Genomic DNA, 22,672 nt, shown 5'->3' with positions numbered 1-22,672 from the left:
CTTGCTTTTATTTTATTTCTCTCTCACATGCAGGCATGAATGCTTTCATGCCAAGTATTTCTTTCTCTTTGATCTATCATTGAATAAAGCTAATATGATTGCATCTCTGCGTGATGCTTTTACTTGGAAGCACCTTTAACAATCCATCGTGAGATCACCTCACATTTTCTTTTACAAAAAAAGCACTGGCCATCGGGCTTGTGAGGAGGCCTCTCACATGCAGAATGCAGAATACAAAATGAAGACTGCAGAAGGCAGTATTACAACAGAGTGGAAAGGGACCTTGGAGGTCTTCTAGTCCATCCCCATGCTTGAGAACAAAATAAAACCTGCCCGGGGGGGGGGGGCGCTCTTTTATAGCCATCTTTTTCCTCTCTTGCCCCCTCGTGTGGTTGAAATCCTGCAAGCACAGTAGGATTCGAAAGCGATGCAGAGGGAACAAGAAAAGGGAGGAAGGCCCAAAAATCAAAGAGTGCAAATTCTTTCATTCACACTGTCTCAGCAGGGCAGAGGAGGAAGCGACGCTTGCTCAAATGAGGATTTAATTTGCAGGCCTAAGAAGGCAAGGGGACCGGAGATTTGGGGTGCTCGGCATGAAAAGGGGGCTTCTGGGGTGGCCTGGCAGCTGAACCTGGATTTCCAAGAGATTGCCACCGTTTCCATGGTCTCTTTCCACCAGGATGGGCTGGAATAACTCTTGAGAATTTGCAAGCGGGAGAGTTTAAAGTTTGGGGTTAAAGAGGATTAAGCTGAGATTAAGCCAGGAAGAAACCAGCTAGGGATTTGGGGACTGGGACTGCAAATCTGAAACACCCCTTAGCCCACGCCCCCAATCCCAGCAAACCTGTTGAGCTCCAGGCTTAACCTGGAGTGAGATCTATCAAACCAAGGATGCGAAACCCCGGGTCGGCCGCTAGGGGGCAGCCCACAGCTGCAGTTTTTGTTTGGCGCCCTCTGGTGGCTGCCCCGATTGCTGCAACCCTCAAAAATCTGCTTTTGGCTTCTGAGTATTAAAAGAGCTTGTGCAATCCTTTTTTTTTTTTAGTCCCAGGTTTTATTTGCTGGGGAATTTAAGTCTGAATTTAAGACCATTTAAGAAAGAAGATTGTTGCCTGCGTTGCAGTGCCCGCCCCCTTAATTACAGCCATGGCAACATTGTGGGTTTGTGACTCACACACTTTCCCTGGGGAGGGGGAAACAGAATAGAGAAACTGAACCCGGAAGTTCCACCTACTGATAGAGAAAGACAATGAGTCTATCTACACTATTCCTACCTCTATGTTATTGTTACGCTGCTGCCCTGCGTACCCGTCTCTGTCCCTTTTCCCCTTGAATCTCGCGAGATCTAAGCGTCTCCACGCGAGAGATCTCTGCCGGTAGTTTCAGGATACAAAGAGCTAATAATAAAGACCTGTTCACTGCTTCCGGGAGTATTTAGCAAAGTTGCAAAAAAAAGAGTTTTCTGCCATTTTACCCCTAATTTGTGTATTTAATCCTGTTTTGCCTCCTCAAAATCACTCAGATAAGCCCCCGAGTGGAAGCCCCACTGATTTCCCTGGGTGCAATTTACACGTCCAAAGCGTGCAAGATCTATTTTTAAAACTTTTATTTTATTTTTAAACAGTGCTTTTTTCTTTTTCAAAAAATGTTTCCGCTGCACAATCTTTTGCCCAGGGCCCCCAGATACATCTTGTAATTAAAATGCCATGGTTTCGAACAGCAAATGCAAAATCCTTGCGAGGTTTTGTGCATTACAGTCAGAAAGCTACACCAAATATTTGAAAGGGTTTCCCGACAAAGGTGACATCGAACCGGGGTTGAAGGGTTGAAATCAGGAGTGGGTAGCAAGGACTCCGATGCTTTTCAGATAGTCCTCGACTTACGACCGCAACTGGCACCGTGGTTTCCGTTGCTAAGCAAGGCGGTTGTTAAATGAGTCACACCTAATTTGATATCCTCTTGGCCGCTGACGTTAAACAGATCCCTACAGAATTGGGGTCGCTAAGCGAATCCAGATTCCCGCTTGTGGGAAGTCAACTGGGGAGGTCGTAAAAAGGGGATCACGTGACCCTGGGACGCTGCGACCGTCATAAAGACACGATGCCAAACGCCCGAATTTTGATCATGTGACCACAAGGAGGCTGCGACCATCATAAGCGTGAGGAGTGGTCATAAGATACTTTTTTTCAGTCCTGTCATAACTCGGGTCGGTAAACGGGTGGACGTAAATTGAAGGACTATCTGTATTTCATCCGGCCTCAGAAGAATGGAAGGATTTAGCAAATGGGAGATATCCCAGTTTTTCTCAAACTTGGCCCACTTTAAGACATGAGGACTTCAACTCCCAGAATTCCCTCGCTGGGGGAATTCTGGGAGTTTAAGTCCCCATGTCTTATGGTGGGCCAAGTTTGAGAAACACTGGGCTAGATCCCTCGGTTCCTGGACATTTGCAAAACCTAATTCAAAAAGGTATAAACATGTCTCAGTCCGAAGGCATAAAAAATGTTGGATGCCCCTTCGATCTCGCTGGATCCAAACTCAAAGAGTAGATTCTCGGGATCTCCCCGCTGAAGGACCTCCAAAGCGGTCCGGAAACATAAGCCAGGATGGGCTCAATCTGGTTTGCCCCACTTTTCCTGCGGGAAAATCTCAGCGTTTTTGAGCCTCCCGGCTGTGTCAAGTCTACCTCGTGGCCACAATCCACAATGAAGGAGACGCTTCTGGATGGAGAACCCCAAAGATGCTCGGACGTCTACAAACGGAGCACGCCGAGGAAGGTCCCGTGGGTGGAGATGTCAAAGGAGGCGTTGAAACGGGGGATGCGCAGACTCAGACGGTCCCCCTGGTGCAGTTGGAAAACCCCTAGAAGTAGGGAAGAAAGGGGGCTCAGGCACAAGGACCCGTATTGAACAGAACCGCCAGCCCAGCTACGGATCGCACCAATGCCCCCGCTGGGCTGAGGACACGTGCCACAAGATCAGGAGAAAACTATAGGGTGGGTTGGACTAGATGACCTACAAGGTCCCTTCCAACACTGTTATTCTATTCTATTATCTATTCTATTCTATTCTATTCTATTCTATTCTATTCTATTCTATTCTATTCTATTCTATTCTATTCTATTCTATTCTATTCTATTCTATTCTTTCCATTTCCATTCCATATTTTCTATTCTATTCTATTCTATTTCATTCTATACACAATGAATATAAAACATGATTAACAATACAAATACTCAACCCTAAAATAAAAGATTTTGCCACAAACTGGTGTTTTAATTCCCGTTTCTGAAATATATTTTATATTCTATTCTATTCTGGCTGAGGAATTCTGGGGGTTGAAGTCCACCAGTCAGAAATGGGCCAAGTTTGAAGACCACTGCTTGTGGACTTCAACTCCCAGAATTCCTCAGCCAGGCAAGCTGGCTGAGGAATTCTGGGAGTTCAAGTCCACCGGTCATAAAAGGGCCAAGTTTGAAGACCCCTCCCAGAATTCCTGAGCCAGGCACACTGGCTGAGGAATTCTGGGAGTTGAAAGGAACAAGCTTGAAGACCCCTGGTATATTACATCGACTGCCTTCCCACTATGGACTAAGAAAGTTTTCCAATTAAAATAAAAAACAAAAATGCAATGAAGGTAGTCTAAGCACCTTTTTGTTATGAAACTCCTGCGGGCTGGGGAATTCTGGAGTTGAAGTCCAGCCGTCTTAAAGGGCCAGAGGTTGCAAAACAAAGACAAAAAACCACCTCGTTTAGACATTCCGGACAGGTGAATGGCGACTCACCTCCACTGTAGCAGCTGTTATAAGCCTTCTCCACCTTGGAAGGCATACTCTGGACGCAGCGGAAGAGGATCTGGTCCGGCTTGCCCAAGGCTACTCGCCGTAGGACCTGCCCCATGGTAAAAGTGGGGTCATGGAACAGCACCTAGGAAGGAGGGAGGAAGAGGGTAGACATGACCTTATCTCCGGGGTCTTCAAACTTGGCCCTTTGGTGACTGGTGGACTTCAACTCCCAGAATTCCTCAGCCAGCGTGAGGGAACTATGACCCTTTTCTCACTTGTGGACTTCAACTCCCAGAATTCCTCAGCCGGCGTGAGGGAACTATGACTCTTTTCTGACTTGTGGACTTCAACTCCCAGAATTCCTCACCCAGGCACGAATTCTGGGAGTTGAAGTCCACAAGTCATGAAAGGGCCAAGTTTGAAGACCCCCTGCCTTATCTGAACCTACTTAATAATAATAAATAAATAAAGTTGGAAGGGACCTTGGAGGTCATCTAGTCCAACCCCCCTGCTCAGGCAGGAAACCCTAGACCCTTTCAGACAAATGGCTGTCCAGTCTCTTCTTAAAAACTTCCAGTGGTTTCACTCCATTTACAAGTAGTCCTCTCGACGTACGACAATTCATTTATTGGCTGAAGTTACACCGCTACGAACAAAAAAAAGCAACTGATGATCCGTTTTTCACACTTACAACCGTTGTAGCATCCTGGTGATCCCGTGATCAAAATCCATACACTTGGCAACTGACTCGTATTTACCACGGTCGCAGCGTCCCAGAGGGATCATGCGATTCCCCTTTTTGCGACCTTCAAAGTTGACGGGGCTCACTGAACGACCGTGTGTCTCACTTAATGATGGCAGTGGTTTCTCTTCACCACTGTGGCAAGAAATGGTCGTAAAACGAAGCAAAATTGACTGGACGACTGTCTGGCTTGCTTGTGGCTGTAAGTGGAGGACCACCTGCCCTTTGGAGAAAAGCTGCTTTGTCTGGTGCACACACAACAATGGAGAACAACACAAGGGGCGAGGGGTCCCCCTCCAGAATCTAACCAGCTCCGACCCTGCTTAGCTTTTTGACCTCGTTCAAAGTCAGCTTGGGACTTTGCTGCCTGCTGATACTAGCAGTCCTTGACTTACGACCACAATCGGGATTGCTACCTGATGGGGTCGTTTAGTGGCCACTCCTGATTTTGTGACAGTTTTGCTGTGGTCATTAAGCCGCTCTAACGTAACGTGAAATCCAATCATGCAAACGCTCTTGTTAAGTGAATCCTTACACTGTGGTTGTTAAATGAATCATTGGGTCGTTAAGTGAATCTGGATTCCCCCTCCATCGACTTTCCTTGTTGGAAACCCCCCAGGAAGGTTGCAAATGGCGATCTGGGATGCTGCAACCATAGAATAATAATAAAAAAAGATTGTTAAGTGAATCTTTAGAGTTGTTAAATGAATCATTAGGTCGTTAAGCGGAGCACTGACTTTTCTCGTCGGAAGCCCTGCAGGAAAGTCACAAAAAGTGGTCACACGACCCTGGGACAGTGCAACCCTCATAAATATATATGCTAGTTCCCAAGAGTTTTGATCAGGGGACTGGCTGGACGTAAATGTGAGGACAGATCCCGTCCTAAGTTCAAACGGTCGTTAAACGGATCGCTGTAAGTCAAGGACTGAGGACTGCCCTATCAGACAATGCTGCCAACAACCAAGCGATACTACCAAGGTAAAGTGAGTCAAAGCTCGGAGCCCTGCCCCAGAGATGCATTTTAGCAAAACAACAACAGATTAAAGTTATTTAAATTTAGCGTATTTTCCCCCTTCGTGTTCACAATTTATAATTGGCCGCCTTTGTCAATTGGCTTTCTTGATGCCCGAAGCCACAACGGGACCTTCTCCGAAGCCGAAACCTGGATATCTTTGCTTTTTTTTTTTCCCTTCCTAAAATCGACTTTTTTCAAAAACATTATTTCGTTCATCGCGGCTTGGATAATTTCTTTTTTTCCCCGTTTTTCATTTTTCTGGGTGTCCTTTCACCCTTCTGTAGCAGCTCAAATCAAAATCTTCCTTCTTAGTAAGGCGCAATTAAGAATTTAGGAACCGGGCTGGTCTTAAGAGGCAGTCCTCGACTTACGACCGCATCTGAGCCCAACATTTTGGTCGCTCAGCGAGACACAGTTGTTAAGGGAGTTTTGCCCCATTTGACGACTTTTCTTGCCGCCATTGATAAGTGAATCAATGCTCCAGCACTGGAAGATTTTAGGGAGAGATTGGACCGCCCTTTGTCTGAAATGGAATAGGGTTTCCTGCCTGAGCAGGGGGTTGGACTAGATGACCTCCGAGGTCCCTTCCGATTCTGTTATTCTTTTTTCCTTCCTTCCTTCCTTCCTTCCTTCCTTCCTTCCTCCTCCCTCCCTTCTTATTTTCATCCCCCCTCCCCGTTCTTCCTTCCTTCCTTCCTCCTTCCCTTCCTCCCCCTCCCTTCCTTCCTTCCTCCCTCGCTTCCTTCTTCCCTCCCTCCCTTTCTTCCTTCCTCCCTCCCTCGCTTCCTTCCTTCCTCCCTCCCTCCCTTCTCATTTTCATCTCTCCTCCCCTTCCTTCCTTCCTTCCTTCCTTTCTTCCTTCCTTCCTCCCTCCCTTCTCATTTTCATATCTCCTCCCCTCCCCTCCCTTCCTCCCTTCCTCCTTTCCTTCCTTCCTTCCTTCCTCCCTCCCTCCCTCATTTTCATCTCCCCTCCCTTCCTTTCCTTCCTTCCTTCCTTCCTTCCTTCCTTCCTTCCTCCCTTCCTCCTTCCTTCCTTCCTCCCTCCCTTCCTCCCTCCCTTCCTCCTTCCTTCCTTCCTTCCTTCCTTCCTTCCTTCCTCCCTCCCTCCCTCCCTCATTTTCATCTCCCCTCCCTCCCTCCCCTCTCCACCTCCTGGGGTGGGTGGGTGGGAGTCTCTCACCTGGCTGTAGACGAAGTAGAGGCCGGTGTGCCGGACCACCACGTCTTGCCCGCTGGGCTCCAGGGCTCGGCCCTGTTTCAGGAAGGGGGACCACCAGATCTCCGTGGCGTCCCCCTCTTCTGCAGGGGAGGAAAGAGGGCTTATATTGGAACACACAAACACACACACACAGAGACACACACAGACACACACACACAGACACACACACACAGACACACTCCACCCGCTCCTGAGCGCTGCCAGCCTTTGTCCTGGGTCTTTAGCAGGGCAGGCAGCAATTCAAGAGGGCGGGCTGGGCCCTGACCCGATTCCCCCCCACCACCAGCTCCACCCTTGGCACTCTCCACCGAAACATTTCCTTTTATTCCTTCCATTTATCCATCAATCATCTCCACCCCCCCAGACACACATCCCTCGGGAACCAAAGACTAGTTTGTCACATTACAGCCACAAGCTTTTAAAATAACATTTCGGGGTGTGGGGTGTCAGAGGTCCCCCCCTTAATTAAGACAGGGGGGGTGCCAGGCAAAAGCTCAGCGGGAGATGCCAGCCTGGCAAGGGTGCCAGTCAGAAGGAAATTGGCAAGTCCCGGAAAGAGACAGCGTGGGGTTTTCCCAGCCTAGATCGGAGGAGGAAGAGGAGGAGGAGGAGGAGGAGGGGGAGGGGAGGAAGAGGAGGGGGAGGGGGAGGGGGAGGAATAGGGGGAAGCACTGTTGGAGTCCTTGGCGCTCTCTGAGCTGGGTTGTTTCCTTGTAGACGTTTCATGACTCAACTAGGGAACGTTATCAATGCTAGAAGGGAATGGGGTTTGTGGAGGGGGGGGAGGAGGAGGAGGAGGAGGGCTAAGAGGAGGAAGAAGACAAATGGTATAGGGTTTCCTTCCTGATCAGGGGTTGGACTAGAAGACCTCCAAGGTCCCTTCCAACTCTGCTGTTCTCTTATTCTATTGTTCTCTGAGCTTGACGGTTTTCTTAGAGACATTTCGTAACCTGACTAAGGAACATTATCAGCGCTGGAAGGGAGTGGGGTTGGCAGAGAGGGGGAGAAGGAGAATAAGGAGGACGGGAAGGGAAGGGAAGGGAAGGGAGGAAGGAAGGAAGGAAGGAAGGAAGGAAGGAAGGAAGGAAGGAAGGAAGGAAGGAAGGAAGGAAGGACTGTGGGGTCCTTGGTGCTCTCTGAGCTGGGTGTTTTCCTTGCAGACGTTTCATGACCCAGCTGGGGAACGTCATCAGTGCTGCAAGGGAGGGGGGGTTTGTGGAGGGGGAAGGAGGAGGAGGAGGAGGAAGAGGAGGAGGAAGCTGCCTTGAAGGGATGACCAGAGGGCTCCAGCAAGGGGGGGGATTTCAAGCCTCCCTTTGAACTAGGTCCCCAAAGCACAGATTGCCCCTTAAACTCAAGTCACCCCTCCAGGCAGCCATTATCCACCCCAAACAGTCCATTGTTCACCAGTCTCCTTGATTTGTCTTCCAACATGGCTGCCTGGTGAGGGTGGGGGGTGGGGGGGTAGACCTAGGAGGTGCCCCCCCTCCCCTGTGGCCCCCATTGAAGATCCAGAATTACCCAGATGAGAAAGACCTCCAGTGGGAAGCTGTCTGCAATTTTGCAAGTTTTGCATTTTAACGTACAAATATCCAAGTCTGCCATTTAACTGTTTTTTTTGTCTTTTCCAATCTGCTGCAAGGCACACTTTTAATTCACACAGGTGTATCGCAGTTGCAATTGTAATTGCAATTGTAATTGCAATTGTAATTGTGATTGTAATTGGTTTGAAGGGGGGGAAGGCTGTCTTTTGATTATGGCATTGAAATGTAGCTTAATTGTTTTGTAACGGTAGAAATTCTGGGTTGTTTTTTTTTACTTCATTTAACTCTGCGCATTCCCCCAAAGTCACATACAAGTGAGATAAATGGCCTTGAAAATTGAATAAATAATAACATTTTATTCCTCATTTAACAAAATCTGCTACTCACCGGTATTGGAATGGCGAGCAGGGACCAAGTGCAAGACGGAGTGTTTTTCTATGGAAATCAAACACAATTGGAGATAATGGGGAGAGGTATAGAGATGACAGGTTAACATTTTAGATTTAGTAGTTTGGTATTTAAAATTCTTTGGGCCCCGTTTTTCGGAGGGTGGGAAACTAATATTGTTGTAATATATTAATCAGCATTCAATTATGGAGGACAATATGTGTAAACGTGCTAGCTTCTCCCTTTTTTAATGCACCTTTTTTCTTTTTAATGCTGTGTTTTATTTTGGTTTAAATAGTTGACTGTTTTGTATTTTAACTTTTTTTTGGGAATAAAATACAAAAAGGGGAATTTTTTTTTAAAAAAAGCAAATAAAGGGATTTAACTTGAAAGCATGAACAAGGCCCTCCGCATGTGCTCAGGAACACTCTCCTCTCCTTTTTGGCCGCTGTGAACGCTGTCAGGTTGAGCCCAGCACAGGAAATGCCTCTTAAAACCATGTTTCTCCAACTGGTTACTTGAAGCAAGATCCAGTGTGGATTCTTCCAGACCGTGCTCTTTTTTGATCCCAGGTTGAGCGTTCCTTCGACTCCCAGAATTCAGCATCGATCGGAGAAGAAGAAATAGAATAGAATACATCTGGAAGGGACCTTGGAGGTCTTCTAATCCAGCCCCCTGCTGAAGCAGGAGAAAAAATGAGGCTGGACTATTTCATTTTTTTTGGGGTAACTTGCTTAATAGACGGTGGGAATGCGGTTGACGTAATATACCTTGACGTCAGCAAAGTGAGAAAAAAAAATAACCCACGGCAAGCTAAGTGAGTAAGCCAGTTAAATGTGGGCTAAACGGCCTGGGAATTTAATACAGGGAGTTCTGGATTTACAACAGTCCATTTAGCGACCGTTCAAAGTTACAACAGCACTGGAAAAAAAAGGACTCCTGACCGTTTTTCACACTGCAGCGTTCCCCCGTGGTCACGTGATCAAAATTCGGATGATTGGCAACCATTTACGATGGTTGCAGCGTCCTCCCGGCTGGGGGGATTCTGGGAGTTGAAGTCCACCCACTTTTAATTTGCCAAGAAACACCATTAATAAACCTGACCAAACTTCCTTCTTGCAATTCGGAAATGAATTTTCCTGGCTTGAAAAACATGTCAGCCGACTAATGGGACCTAGGTCCATCTGGGCTGGCCAGACTAGTTTGGCTTTTGCTATAATTATGCCAGATCACCAACAAGCTGGTTTATTTTGCTAAAAAAAACGGCCTTCTCCAAAGAAAATAACCACGACGCAAGCCACAGCGGACTCTCCCAGCCAGCCGCAAGAAATTAAAACTCTGGGAAATTGGAAAAAAAGCAGCCCAAATTTGTGCCAAACCGTTGGACAACCGCCTGCCTGCTTTGATTAAAAACGCTTCTCATTTGGTGCGTAAAACTTCCTCGAGAAGCGGTGCCCGGATCAGACGGCCTGCGGTCGAGACACCCCCCCCCTCCCCCTGTTTTTCACGGCCCTTTGTTGAACGTCACAAGTCCACACACACACAAAAAGACACCGTGTCCCTCATTTTTTTCTATCGCTTTCACTTCCCCTCTTTCCACCCTGAATTTTTTTTTTGCTCCTGAGCTGGTCGGCTGGGCTGCAAAATTTAAAGCTGCTCGTGTGCTTCCCGCCGGCAGCATGCACAAAGTTTTGTAGCTTGGCAAGAGTGTGCGATTCTGGGTGGAAGTTGCAGGTTAGGGTTTCTGATCAGAAAGATTTTGGGGGGCCCACAGAGGTGGCTCCCCTGGTGTCAAAGTCAGGGCTGGCCTTGACCTAGCGTCCTTCTGCAAGACCGTTCAGAACAGAAGAACAACAGAATAACCACCGAATTACAGAATAACAACAGAATAACAACAGAATAACAGAATTACAGAATAATAACAGAATAACAGAATAATAACAGAATAACAACAGAATAACAGAATAACACAACAGAATAACCACAGAATAACAGAATAACAACAGAACAACAGAATAATAACAGAATAACCACAGATAACAGAATAATAACAGAATAACAACAGAATAACAGAATTACAGAATAATAACAGAATAACAGAGTGTGCGATTCTGGGTGGAAGTTGCAGGTTAGGGTTTCTGATCAGAAAGATTTTGGGGGGCCCACAGAGGTGGCTCCCCTGGTGTCAAAGTCAGGGCTGGCCTTGACCTAGCGTCCTTCTGCAAGACCGTTCAGAACAGAAGAACAACAGAATAACCACCGAATTACAGAATAACAACAGAATAACAGAATAATAACAGAATAACCACAGATAAAAGAATAACACAACAGAATAACCACAGAATAACAGAATAACCACAGAATAACAGAATAACAACAGAACAACAGAATAATAACAGAATAACCACAGATAACAGAATAATAACAGAATAACAACAGAATAACAGAATTACAGAATAATAACGGAATAACAGAATAATAACAGAATAACAACAGAATAACAGAATAACATAACAGAATAACCACAGAATAACAGAATAACCACAGAATAACCGAATAATAACAGAATAACAACATAACAATAGAATAATAAAAGAATAACAGAATAACCACAGAATAACAGAATAACAACAGAACAGAATAACAGAGTTGGAAGGGGCCTTGGAGGCCTTCTAGTCCAACCCCCAACTCAAGTAGGAAATGCTATATATACAATCTCAGACCAATGGCTGTCCAGTCTCTTCTTAAAAAACCTCACCCACAACTTCTGGTGGCCAGCTGTTCCACTGGTTAATTGTCTTACTGTTTGCTTTTATTACATTATAAACTGCCCTGAGTTGTTCAAGCTCTGTGGTTTGATAATAGAATAAAAAATAGCATCACCTAATTAACGAAAAGAAGGACTTGTGGGGGGGGGACATGATAGCAGTCTTCCCATATTTGAGGGGCTGCCCCCCCAAAAAGGGTGGTGGTGGTGGTGGCTTCCGAGAAGAAACAACGGATGGAAACTCATCAAGGAGAGAAGCAACCGGGAACTAAGGAGGAATTTCCTAACGGTGAGAACAATTAACCAGTGGAACAGCTGGCCACCAGAAGTTGTGAATGCTCCACCACTGGAGGATTTTTTTAAAAGAAGAGACTGGACAGCCACTTGTCTGAAATGGCATAGGGCAGGAGTCTCCGAACCTGACAACTTTAAAGACTTGTGGACTTCAACTCCCAGAATTCCCCAGCCAGAATTCTGGGAGTTGACATCCGCAAGTCCTAAAGTGGCTGACTTTGGAGACTCCTGGTATACAGGATCTCCTGCTCGAGCTGGGGGGGGGGGGTTGGACTAGAAGACCTCCAAGGTCCCTTCCAGCTATGTTCTTCTGTTATCTGACCCTCTCAATTCGGGACCACCGGTGAGGGTGGCAAGAACCTGCCTGGGCTTAAAAAGTGGGGTGTGTGTGTGTGTTGTTGATAGACCTTTCTCAGACATGAAAGGGGGCCGGATTGAACCCACGGCATGTCTGGGGCAGCCCCTGCCATAAACAGACCCCCACACAAACACACACACATCCCCCCCTTGCAGTAGAGAGGGCTAAGTTACCTTTCCACTTTTAAACGTTGGTGCAAATTGTGCTCTACTCACTGCGTTGACATGCAAGTGGGTCTTGGGGTGTCTTCCTCACATCCCTGGTCCGTCTCGTCCTCGGCGCGGGGGGCGCGGGACCCCCGACAGCCCTCTGAAAGCGGAAGAGTGACCTCAGTCCCCCCGCCTGTTCGCCTATTGCCAGGTGAGCTCGAAAAGGAGGGAGGGGGAGGCTTGTGGGTAGGAAGAGCAAAGCATTCTGGGACGTCGGTTGCTTTGGGGAGGAAGAGGGTGCTGGGATTGGGAGGAGGGGAGGGGTGGGTGGGTGTCGCGAGAACCCTTGATTGACACTTGTCTGCGTTTCAAGGGAATTGATTGGCTAACGCCATGTTGTTTCCGCCTTGGCGATTTTCAGAGGGGTGGACTTCAACTCCCAGAATCCCCCAGACAGTGCTGAAAAAACAATGGCGCAGGCAGTCCTCGACTTACGACAGTTCATTTCGTGACCGTTTAGTGAAGTTTACGACGGCCCTGGAAAAAGCGACCGAGGACCTTTTATTTTTGCACTTACGACCGTTGCAGCAATCCCCGAAGTCACGGGTTCAAAATTCAGAGGCTTGGCTACTGACCCGTACTTATGACGTTCGCCATGTCTCCTGGGGTCACGTGATCAACCTTCAGGCAAGCCAAGTCCATGGGAGGAAGCCAGACTAACTTCACAACGGCAGTGATTCACTTAAAAGCGGTGGCCAAAGGTCATAAAATGAGGCAAAACAAACTGTCTCGCTTAGCGATGGAAATTTTGGGCCCTGTTGTGGTCGTAAGACGAGGACTAGGCTGCATTTGTTGAAAAGAATTTGTTGAAAAGAAAAGCCGGAAGGAGAGAAGGAAGGAGAGACGTGGCTGGCTTGGAGGTTCAAGTGCCAACACACCTAGGAACCCATGCCAGGGCCTGCCCGACTGGCACTTGGAGAGAGAGCAGAATTGCTGCCTGAAATACGGAGAGTAGCTTCCCTATAAAATAGAATAATATAGAATACAGAATGCAGAATATAGAACAGAAAAGAAAAGAACAGAACAGAATATAGAACAGAATAGAATAGAATATGGAATAGAATAGAATATTTTTTTTTTAATTTTTTTTATTTTAATCCCATTTATATCCCGCCCCTCTCCGAAGACTCAGGGCGGCTTACAAGCTTAGCAGTAGCCTTCGTTCTATGTATATGCCTGCTTATTAGGGCTTTCACACACACACCCCCAAGCGGCATTATTACAAAGTCAGCTTAATTGCCCCCAACAATCTGGGTCCTCATTTTACCTACCTGGGAAGGATGGAAGGCTGAGTCAACCTTGAGCCTGGTGGGACTCGAACCTGCACTCATTGCAGGCAGCTGGTGTTACTTAAGGAGGCATTAGCCCACTGCTCCACCAAGAATTAGAAATAAGGAACAGAACAGAACAGAACAGAACAGAACAGAACAGAACAGAACAGAACAGAATAGAATAGAATAGAATAGAATAGAATAGAATAGAGTATAGAGTAGAGTAGAATATAGAGTATAGAGTATAGAGTATAGTATAGTATAGTATGGAATATAGAATATAGAATATAGAATAGAATAGAATAGAATAGAATAGAATAGAATAGAATAGAATAGAATAGAATAGAATAGAATAGAATAGAATAGAATAGAATAGAATAGAATAGAAGAGTTGGAAGGGACCTTGGAGGTCATCTAGTCCAACCCCCTGCTCAGGCAGGAGACCCTATACCATTTCAGGCAAATGGCTGTCCAGTCTCTTCTTGAAAACTTCCAGTGTTGGAGCATTTACTCCTTCTGGTGGCAGGTGGTTCCACTGGTTAATTGTTCTCACTGTCAGGAAGTTTCTCCTTAGTTCTAGATTGCTTCTCTCCTTGATTGGTTTCCACCCGTTGCTTCTTGTCCTGCCTTCAGGCGCTTTGGAGAACGGCTTGACTGCCTCTTCTTTGGGGCAGCCCCTGAGATACTGGAAGGCTGCTATCCTGTCCCCCCCTCGTCCTTCTCTTCATAGACCTGCCCAGTTCCAGCAACCGTCCTTTTGTCGTTCTCTTTCCTTTTGTGCGGAGTGGGTTTTTCCTCAGTGGAAATTTTGTTTTTGCACTTTGCACCTTCTTACTTAGCCCGTCGTGAGACCCCACTGACAGGAGGATTTTGACCAGACCAGACCAGTCCCAGCAATGACATATATCGGAGCCCAAGGAAATAATTCATTGAATTTGGAGAGAGAGAGAGAGAGAGAGAGAGAGAGAGAGAGAGAGAGAGAGAGGAGAGAGAGAGAGAGAGAGAGAGAGAGAGAGAGAGAGGGAGAAATTGAGCAAAATTTTTTAAGGAAGGAAGGAAGGAAGGAAGGAAGGAAGGAAGGAAGGAAGGAAGGAAGGAAGGAAGGAAGGAAGGAAAAAGATAAGGAAAGGAAAGGAAAGGAAAGGAAAGGAAAGGAAAGGAAAGGAAAGGAAAGGAAAGGAAAGGAAAGGAAAGGAAAGGAAAGGAAAGGAAAGGAAAGGAAAGGAAAGGAAAGGAAATTAATGGGGAATTAATCCTCAGAAGAAACTCATCCGAAGGTTTGCAGAGCCCCTGAAATGGCAGGAGAACAAGCCCACAGCCTTTCCCCAAAGTGTTCCCCTCCCCATCCAGAAAAATGCCTCCCACCCACCCACTTGAAAAAAAAACCCTCCCCCAATCTCTCCACCCAAAATTTCTGGGAAAGCGGGATCAAGCTAAGCCAAGATAGCTTGGGCTGCAGAGACAGAAACCCCCTGACTTGCATCCAGAAGCCCCTTTTACTCCGCAGACAGCCCGGGCTCAGAGTTCTCCTGCCTGCTGGATTCCGACTCCCATCTGTTCCCCGGCTGGCTGGGGACGATGGGAGGGCTTGCCATCCTGTCTGCTGGCGGGGGGGGGGGGGGAGAGCGGCAGTGCCTTACGGATCCCGCTCTGTACCTTTCCCTCCAGAATTGCACCAAGGGAGTGGGGGTGGGTGTCAGGAGCCCCCCACCCACCCAAGGGCCGAGGGGCCCGACTCGCCTTCTGCCGAGCCCCCTCCTCTCCTACCTGCCATGAGTTGGGGTCATCCCGGTCTTCTTCGGGGGTCCCGGATGCCTGGCACAGCCTTTCCCTCCGTAGGGCAGCCAAGTCCTCTCTCAGACTTTCCAGGTGGGCTTGGATGCTGAAGAGCATGAAGAGGCAGGCCAGGAGACCCACCGCCAGGGCCCCCACAACCGCCCAGGGACTTGGGGGGCGCTGCCCCCACCCCAAGGAATCCAGCCCGGCGAAGGGGCTTAACCGCCCCCTCCAGATCTTCCGTGGCATCCTTCTTCCCGGCTTCCTCCTGGAGCAAGTCTTCTCCTGGGGGTCTTCCTGCCCCACAGGGGCCAAAGCCGAGGCCCCCGCCGTCCTCAAAAGGGGGAGGGCAGGCCCCCCGGGGCTCCTCGGCCCCCCCAGATTAGTCTCCCAGAAAATTCTAGCCTGGCAAGTACAGCCTGGGCCTGCGGAGGTGCCCGGCTCTGCCACGGATCCAGGAGAGTTTGCAGGAGGGCGGTTGCCAGGGGGATCGGGACCCCCAGACATGACCGGTCCTCTCCCACCCCCCCCAAAAAAAATTCAGCACATGGCAGAAGAAGGCAACTGCAGTTGGATCCGGGGAGCTCCTGGCTGCAGGCGGGAGAGCTGGTTGCGGGTCCCTGTGCCCACTGCAGCTGCTTGCAAGAGGGAAGGGCCCTCGCCACTCTACCCACCCACCCACCCACCCCGAGCCCTCCCCCTCCTCAGCTTCCTGGCCCGGCTTTCCCCGCCGAGAGAGCGGCAGAACGGGTGCCAAAGCAAGCCGCCGATTGAGCAAGGGATTGAGGAAGCTGGCCAGGAGCGCTAGGGGCTGGCTATGCCCGCCCAGCCCGGAGAGCAGCCAACAGCCGAGGGTGGCACTCGGCTGCCTCATCCTGGGCTTGGCAAAGGGCCTGGCTGGTTGACCCAGGCCTGGCCGCTTCCCGGCACCCAGACCTCGGGATCATCTGATCCCAGAAAACCAGATTCCCAGGGCTGGTGCCAAAGAAGCCTTGGACCGGCTAAGTTTCAGGGGAAAAAAGAGGGTTTTTTGTGCCTGGAAGCCTCGGCTTCCGAGAAGCAGATCGGCCCGGGTGGCGGTGGGGTGGGGGGGGTGGGGGGGTGTCTGACCGCTGCCTCGTCTCGAGGGGATGCTGGGGAAGCCAAGGGCGGTCACCGCAGCGGGGGAAGCAGAGGGGGGCCGGCCATGGGGTGGAATAGCAGAGGAAGAGAGTTGGAGGGGACCTTAGAGGTCTTCTAATCCATCCCCCAACTCAAGCAGGAGACCCCATAGCATTTGAGACAAGTGACAGTCCAATCTCTTCTTAAAAACCTCCAGGGATGGAGCACCCACAACTTCTGGTGGCCAGCTGTTCCACTGGTTAATTGCCCTCACTGATAGGAAATTCCTCCTTAGTTCCAGGTTGCTTCTCTCCTTGGTTAGTTTCCATCCGTTGCTTCTTGTCCAGCTTTCTGGTGCTTCGGAGAACGGCTTGACTGCCTCTTCTTTGGGGCAGCCCCTGAGATACTGGAAGGCTTGCTATCACATCCCCCCTTGTCCTTCTCTTCATTAAACTAAAAAAAGTAAAGGTAAAGGTTCCCCCGCACACGCGTGCTGGTCGTTTCCGACTCTAGGGGCCGGTGCTCATCTCCGTTTCAAAGCCGAAGAGCCAGCGCTTGTCCGAGGACGTCTCCGTGGTCATGTGGCCGGCATGACTAGACGCCAAAGGCGCACAGAACGCTGTTCCCTTCCCACCGGAGTGGTCCCTATTTTTCTACTTGCATTTTTTACGTGCTTTCGAACTGCTAGGTTGGCAGAAGCTGGGATGAGTAACAGGCGCTCACTCTGCTACGCGGCACTCGGGATTCGACCCGCCAAACTGCCGACCTTCTGATCGACAAGCTCAGCGTCCTAACCCACTGAGCCACCGCGTCCCCTTCATTAAACTAGACATCCCCAACTCCAGCCACCGTTCCTTGTATGTTTTAGCCTCCAGTCCCCTCATCATCCTTGTTGCTCTTCTCTGCGCTCTTTCCAGAGTCTCAACCTCTTTTCTTACATGGTGGTGACCAAAACTGGACGCCGTATTCCGAGTGTGGCCTTCCCAAGGCCTTGTAAAGTGGTATTAACACTCCACGTGATCTTGGTGCTGTCCCTCTGTTAATGCAGCCTAGAACTGTGTTGGCCTTTTTGGCTGCTGTCGCACACAGCTGGCTCCTGTTTAAGGGACTGTTTACTAAGACTCTTAAGATCCCTCTCGCAGTTGCTACTATTGAGCGAGGTACAACCTATCCTATCCCCGTGCCTTTAGTTTTTCTTGCCTAAGTGTAAAACCTTCCTTTTTTTTTTCTACACCGAATTTCATTTAGTTAGATTAGGGCCCTGGGTTCAAGTCATGGATGGGCTGGCGAAACAGGGACACACGCTCCCCATCCTGAATTCCCGGGAATTTTATCCTGCCCAGCCAGGCCTGGCACTAACTGGGAACGATGGGCATTCCTGTGGCAGGGGGATACCCCTCTTTTGCTCCAAGCTGCAGGGCACAAGAGAGTAGCAAATCCTATTCCTTCTTTGCACAAACAGCTTCTTTTTCATTTCGACTGACAGCCACACTGGAGCGTAAAAATTTCCATTGCTCAGCCAGGCAGCGGTGAAGTGAGTTTTGCCTCGTTTTACGACCATCCTCGCCACGGTCGTTAAGTGAGTCGCCGTGGTTATGTTATGAAGTCGGTCGTTAAGTGAGTCCGGCTTCCCCGTTGACTTTGCTGGTCGGAGGTTCTCAAGAGGGGATCCCGTGACCCCCGGGGGACGCTGCGACCGTCATAAATGCGAGTCGGTTGCCGAGCGTCTTGAATTTTGACCACCAGGGGACCCACGGAAATGATGCAACGGTCAGGTGAAAAGAGGGCCCTAGGTCGCTTTTCCCCCCACTGCTGCTGTAACTTTGAACGGTCACTAAACGAATCGTCGTAAGACGAGGACTACCTGCCTTCCACTTCGGAAGAGCGGAACCCTCCGGATTTGAGGTGGACGAGTTCCCGGGCTGGGCCGGTTGACCCAAAACAAAAAATGTCACGGAAGGACAACGGGCAGTTAGCCAAGGGATTTGTGATTGTTTTCTATTGATCGGATAAAAGCCACGTGTGGAATTCCCCCCCTTTAAAGAAGTGGCTGGAAGAAGTTTTGTTTAAATACATAAATACAGATATAGATACCCAGCATGCAAACAGAGAAGTTTGGGACCGGATGGAAAAGTCCCTGGTTGTGCTTTCTCTACTTTCTTTCTTTCTTTCTTTCTTTCTTTCTTTCTTTCTTTCTTTCTTTCTTTCTTTCTTTCTTTCTTTTTTGCTTTCTTTCTTTCTTTCTTTCTCTTTCTTTCTTTCTTTCTTTTTCTTTTTCTTTCTTTCTCTTTCTTTCTTTCTTTCTTTCTTTCTTTCTTTCTTTCTTTCTTCCTTCCTTCCTTCTTTCTCTTTCTCTTTCTCTTTCTTTCTTTCTTTCTTTCTTTCTTCTTTCTTTCTTTCTTCTTTCCTTATTTATTTATCTATCTTTTTTCTTTTCTTTCCTTCCTTCCTGAGAACAGAATGATAGCTTGCTCTTTCTTTCTTTCTTTCTCTTTCTTTCTTTCTTTCTTTCTTTCTTTCTTTCTTTCTTATTTTCCTTATTTATTTATTTATTTCTCTTTTTTCTTTTATTTCCTTCCTTCCTGAGAACAGAGTGGTAGCTTTCTTTCTTTCTTTCTTTCTTTCTTTCTTTCTTTCTTTCTTTCTTTCTTTCTTTCTTTCTTTCTCTTTCTTTCTTACTTTCTTTCTCTTTCTTTCTTTCTTCTTTCCTTATTTACCGTATTTATCTATCTATCTATCTTTTTTCTTTTCTTTCCTTCCTTCCTGAGAACAGAATGATAGCTTGCTCTTTCTTTCTTTCTTTCTTTCTTTCTTTCTTTCTTTCTTTCTTTCTTTCTCTTTCTCTTTCTTTCTTTCTTTCTTTTCTTTCCTTATTTATTTATTTCTCTTTTTTCTTTTCTTTCCTTCCTTCCTGAGAACAGAGTGGTGGTTTGCCCTTCCTTCCTTCCTTCCTTCCTTCCTTCCTTCCTTCCTTCCTTCCTTCCTTCCTTCCTTCCTCCCTCCCTCCCTCCCTCCCTCCCTTTCTTTCTCTTTCTTTCTTTTCTTTCTTTTCTTCCCTTCTGTCCCTCCCCCTCCTGCTCCTCCCCCTCCTCCCCAACACCCCAGAAGACAGGGGCTCAAGATCCAGAAGACCCCTAACTAAAAAAATGAAATTCAGTGGTGAGAAAGCCTCCTGAGCTCCATTTGGGCAGGAAAAATCAAATGCACAGGTGTAGTATAGGTGGTACCTTGCTCAATAGCAGCAACCGTGAGAGGGATCCCGGAGTCCTAGAGGACGATCCCTTAAATAGGAGCCATCCGTGTGCTGCAGCTGCCAAAAAGGCCAACGCAGTGCTAGGCTGCATTAACAGAGGGATAGAATCAAGATCAGGAGAAGTGTTAATACCACTTTACAAGGCCTTGGTAAGGCCACACCTGGAATACGGCATCCAGCTTTGGTCACCACGATGGAAAAAAGATGTCGAAACTCTAGAAAGAGGGCAGAGAAAAGCAATGAAGAGGATGATGATGATGATGATGATGATGATGATGATGATGATGATGATGATTTTAAACTTGTATGCCGCCCTATTCCTGTAGGACTCAGGGCGGTTTACAGGGAAAAATTAAAAATACATAACGTACAAAGTTAAAATCGATTAAAACTAAGATTAAATTAAGTCCCTGAATTTAAACTAAAACCCCATTAATAAATAATTATAACCCCTCAGTCTGGGCCAGACAGCTCAAAAAACCAGGTTTTCAAGTCCCTGCGAAATGAGCGAAGGTCGGGGGCGGTCCTAAGCTCCGTGGGAAGTTGGTTCCAAAGGGTCAGGGGACTGGAGGCTAAAACTTATCAGGTTGCAAGTACTGGGTATGTCTGGTCTAAAAAAAAAGAAGTACTTGGGGTGACATGATAAGGCAGGGGTCTTCAAACTTGGCCCTTTTATGACTTGTGGACTTCAACTCCCAGAATTCCTCAGCCAGGCACGCTGGCTGAGGAATTCTGGGAGTTGAAGTCCACAAGTCATAAAAGGGCCAAGTTTGAAGACCCCTGAGATAAGGTAAGGCGACCTTTATTGACATTTTTTTTTTACTGTGGGCAGAATGGCACACGTCAAAAATATGTGGGAAAAGAAAAAATATGCGGGAAAAGAAGCAACGGATGGACACTAACTCCAGGAGAGAAGCAACTTACAACGAAAGAGATTTCCCCCCCCCAAATCAGTAAATAAATAATATCATTCCAGGAAACAGCCAAAGCAAACCATCAGGGCTGGGGGGGATCTTGAAAAGATGGCTCCAGACGCAGATGAAATACGTGGGAAAGTGTTAAGAGCCTTGGTGGAGCAGTGGGCTAACACCTCCTTAAGTAACCCCAGCTGCCTGCCATTAGTGCAGGTTCGAGTCCCACCAGGCTCAAGGTTGACTCAGCCTTCCATCCTTCCCAGGTAGGTAAAATGAGGACCCAGATTGTTGGGGGCAATTAAGCTGACTTTGTAATAATGCCGCTTGGGGTGTGCGTGAAAGCCCTAACAAGCAGGCATATACATAGAATGAAGGCTACTGCTAAGCTTGTAAGCCGCCCTGAGTCTTCGGAGAAGGGCGGGATATAAATGGAATTAAAATAAAATAAAAAAATAAAAAAAATAAATAAAACAGGATTTGCTTGGAGAGCGATTGTGTCACTTGTGCACGGCACGTGCCGAAGGCAGGATCTCTGCCAGACAATGGCGTGATTGCCACCACTGTTCTCCGGCCGAGGCAAAAGAGACGGTCAGCTTTTCCAGACCGGCCAGGCAGGACACACAACCAGGTTAACTAATACTGCTTTATCCTAAGGCTACATAAAACAGAAGCTTGCAAATCTGAAGGTACAAACCTAGTCCAGCTGTTTCTTTTATAACCCGATAAGCAAATGCTATAAAACAAGACAGTGAGAGGGAGACGTGTATTTTCAGACGAGCAAGGCTCAGAACGGAACAGAATAACAGAGCTGGAAGGGACCTTGCAAGGTCATCTAGTCCAACCCCCTGCTCAGGCAGGAAACCCTATACCGTTTCAGACAAGTGGCTGTCCAGTCTCTTGTTGAAAGCCTCCAGGGATGGAGCACCCACCACTTCTGGTGGCCAGCTGTTCCACTGGTTAATTGTCCTCACTGCCAGGAAATTTCTCCTTAGTTCCAGGTTGTTTCTCTCCTTGACGAGTTTCCATCCGTTGCCTTTGGAGAATAGGTTGACACCCCCCCTCTTCTTTGTGGCAGCCCCTCAAAAAAATATTGGAAAACTTCTATCACATCACACACACCCCCACCCCAAGTCCTTCGTTTCATTAAACTAGCCAAACCCAAATCCTGCAAATCCGTTCTTCCTATATTTTAGTCTCCAGGCCTTTCATCCTATTGCTCATTTCCCAAAGTCTCTTACATCTTGTTTTGCAACGGGGTGACCCAAACTGGATACAATATTCCAGGTGTGGCCTTACTAAGGCTTTACAAAGCCCTGCTCACACTCTGGGTGATCTTGACCTCATCCCGCTGTTTCTGCAACAGAGGGTTGCGTCGGCTTTGCACGTTTAACAAAATCTTGCAAGCGTGAAAGTACGGCGCAGTAAAGTCGGGTTAGCTCATCCTGTTGAGTTTCCCGTCTGCTCTTTCTTCCCGGCCTGACTTCAATCTTGCATGATTCATAGCAGAAATTTCCCCGCATCTTTTATGACCGTCGGAAAAATTGGGGAGATTCCTACGTGAGTCTCTCTGACTTCCCAGTGTGCAGCTCAAGGCTAAGTCCTCTTTTATCGGATGGTTCCCCAGACAGCGAGTCCTTCATCACCGGAAGAGTTGCGGTCACTCAGGGGTCAGAAGGCAGCACTGCAGGCTAATTCTGCCCACTGCCAGGAGTTCGATCCTGGCCAGGTCAAGGTTGACTACTTGGCTTTCCGTCCTTCCGAGGTCGGTAAAATGAGGACCCAGGTTTTTGGGGGCAACAGGCTGACTTTGTAAACCACTTAGAGAGGGCTGTAAAGGGAAGGAAGGAAGGAAGGAAGGAAGGAAGGAAGGAAGGAAGGAAGGAAGGAAGGAAGGAAGGAAGGAAGGAAGGAAAATGAGAAGGAAGGAACAAGGAGAAGGAAAGAAGGAAAAATGAGAAGGAAGGAAAACAAGGAGAAGGAAGGAAGGAAAATGAGAAGGAAGGAAGGGAGGGAAACAGGAAGGAAGGAAGGAAAAT

The 22,672-nt window shown here is 47.8% G+C and overlaps 1 protein-coding gene across 1 annotated transcript; it reads right to left on the bottom strand.

Moving 5' to 3' along the window:
• Nucleotides 1–2,369: 2,369 nt before the first annotated feature.
• On the bottom strand, nucleotides 2,370–16,020 carry LOC310649373 (tumor necrosis factor ligand superfamily member 13-like). The gene is made up of 6 exons (XM_083377760.1): nucleotides 15,360–16,020; nucleotides 12,328–12,421; nucleotides 8,694–8,741; nucleotides 6,724–6,842; nucleotides 3,785–3,926; nucleotides 2,370–2,862 (listed from the first exon to the last, which is right to left on the bottom strand). The coding sequence occupies exons 1-6, from the start codon at nucleotides 15,873–15,875 to the stop codon at nucleotides 2,753–2,755; spliced, it is 1,029 nt and encodes a 342-aa protein (XP_083233886.1). The 5' UTR covers nucleotides 15,876–16,020; the 3' UTR covers nucleotides 2,370–2,752.
• Between the last annotated feature and the right edge of the window lie 6,652 nt (nucleotides 16,021–22,672).

Source organism: Vipera ursinii, assembly GCF_947247035.1.
Source record: "Vipera ursinii genome assembly, chromosome: Z".
Classification (NCBI taxonomy): domain Eukaryota; kingdom Metazoa; phylum Chordata; class Lepidosauria; order Squamata; family Viperidae; genus Vipera; species Vipera ursinii.
Note: the sequence above shows the minus strand (reverse complement) of the source record. Positions and strands in the feature narration are given on the sequence as shown.

What these genes read in the sequence shown, in the direction of transcription:
- LOC310649373 (XM_083377760.1), bottom strand. Translation starts at nt 15,875, where the DNA reads ATGTCTGGGGGTCCCGATCCCCCTGGCAACCGCCCTCCTGCAAACTCT. An exon ending in TGCTCGCCATTCCAATACCG is followed by an intron (nt 6,843 to 8,693) that starts GTGAGTAGCAGA and finishes CCTCCCCTGCAG; the next exon opens with AAGAGGGGGACGCCACGGAG. An exon ending in TCTACTTCGTCTACAGCCAG is followed by an intron (nt 3,927 to 6,723) that starts GTGAGAGACTCC and finishes CCTCCTTCCTAG; the next exon opens with GTGCTGTTCCATGACCCCAC.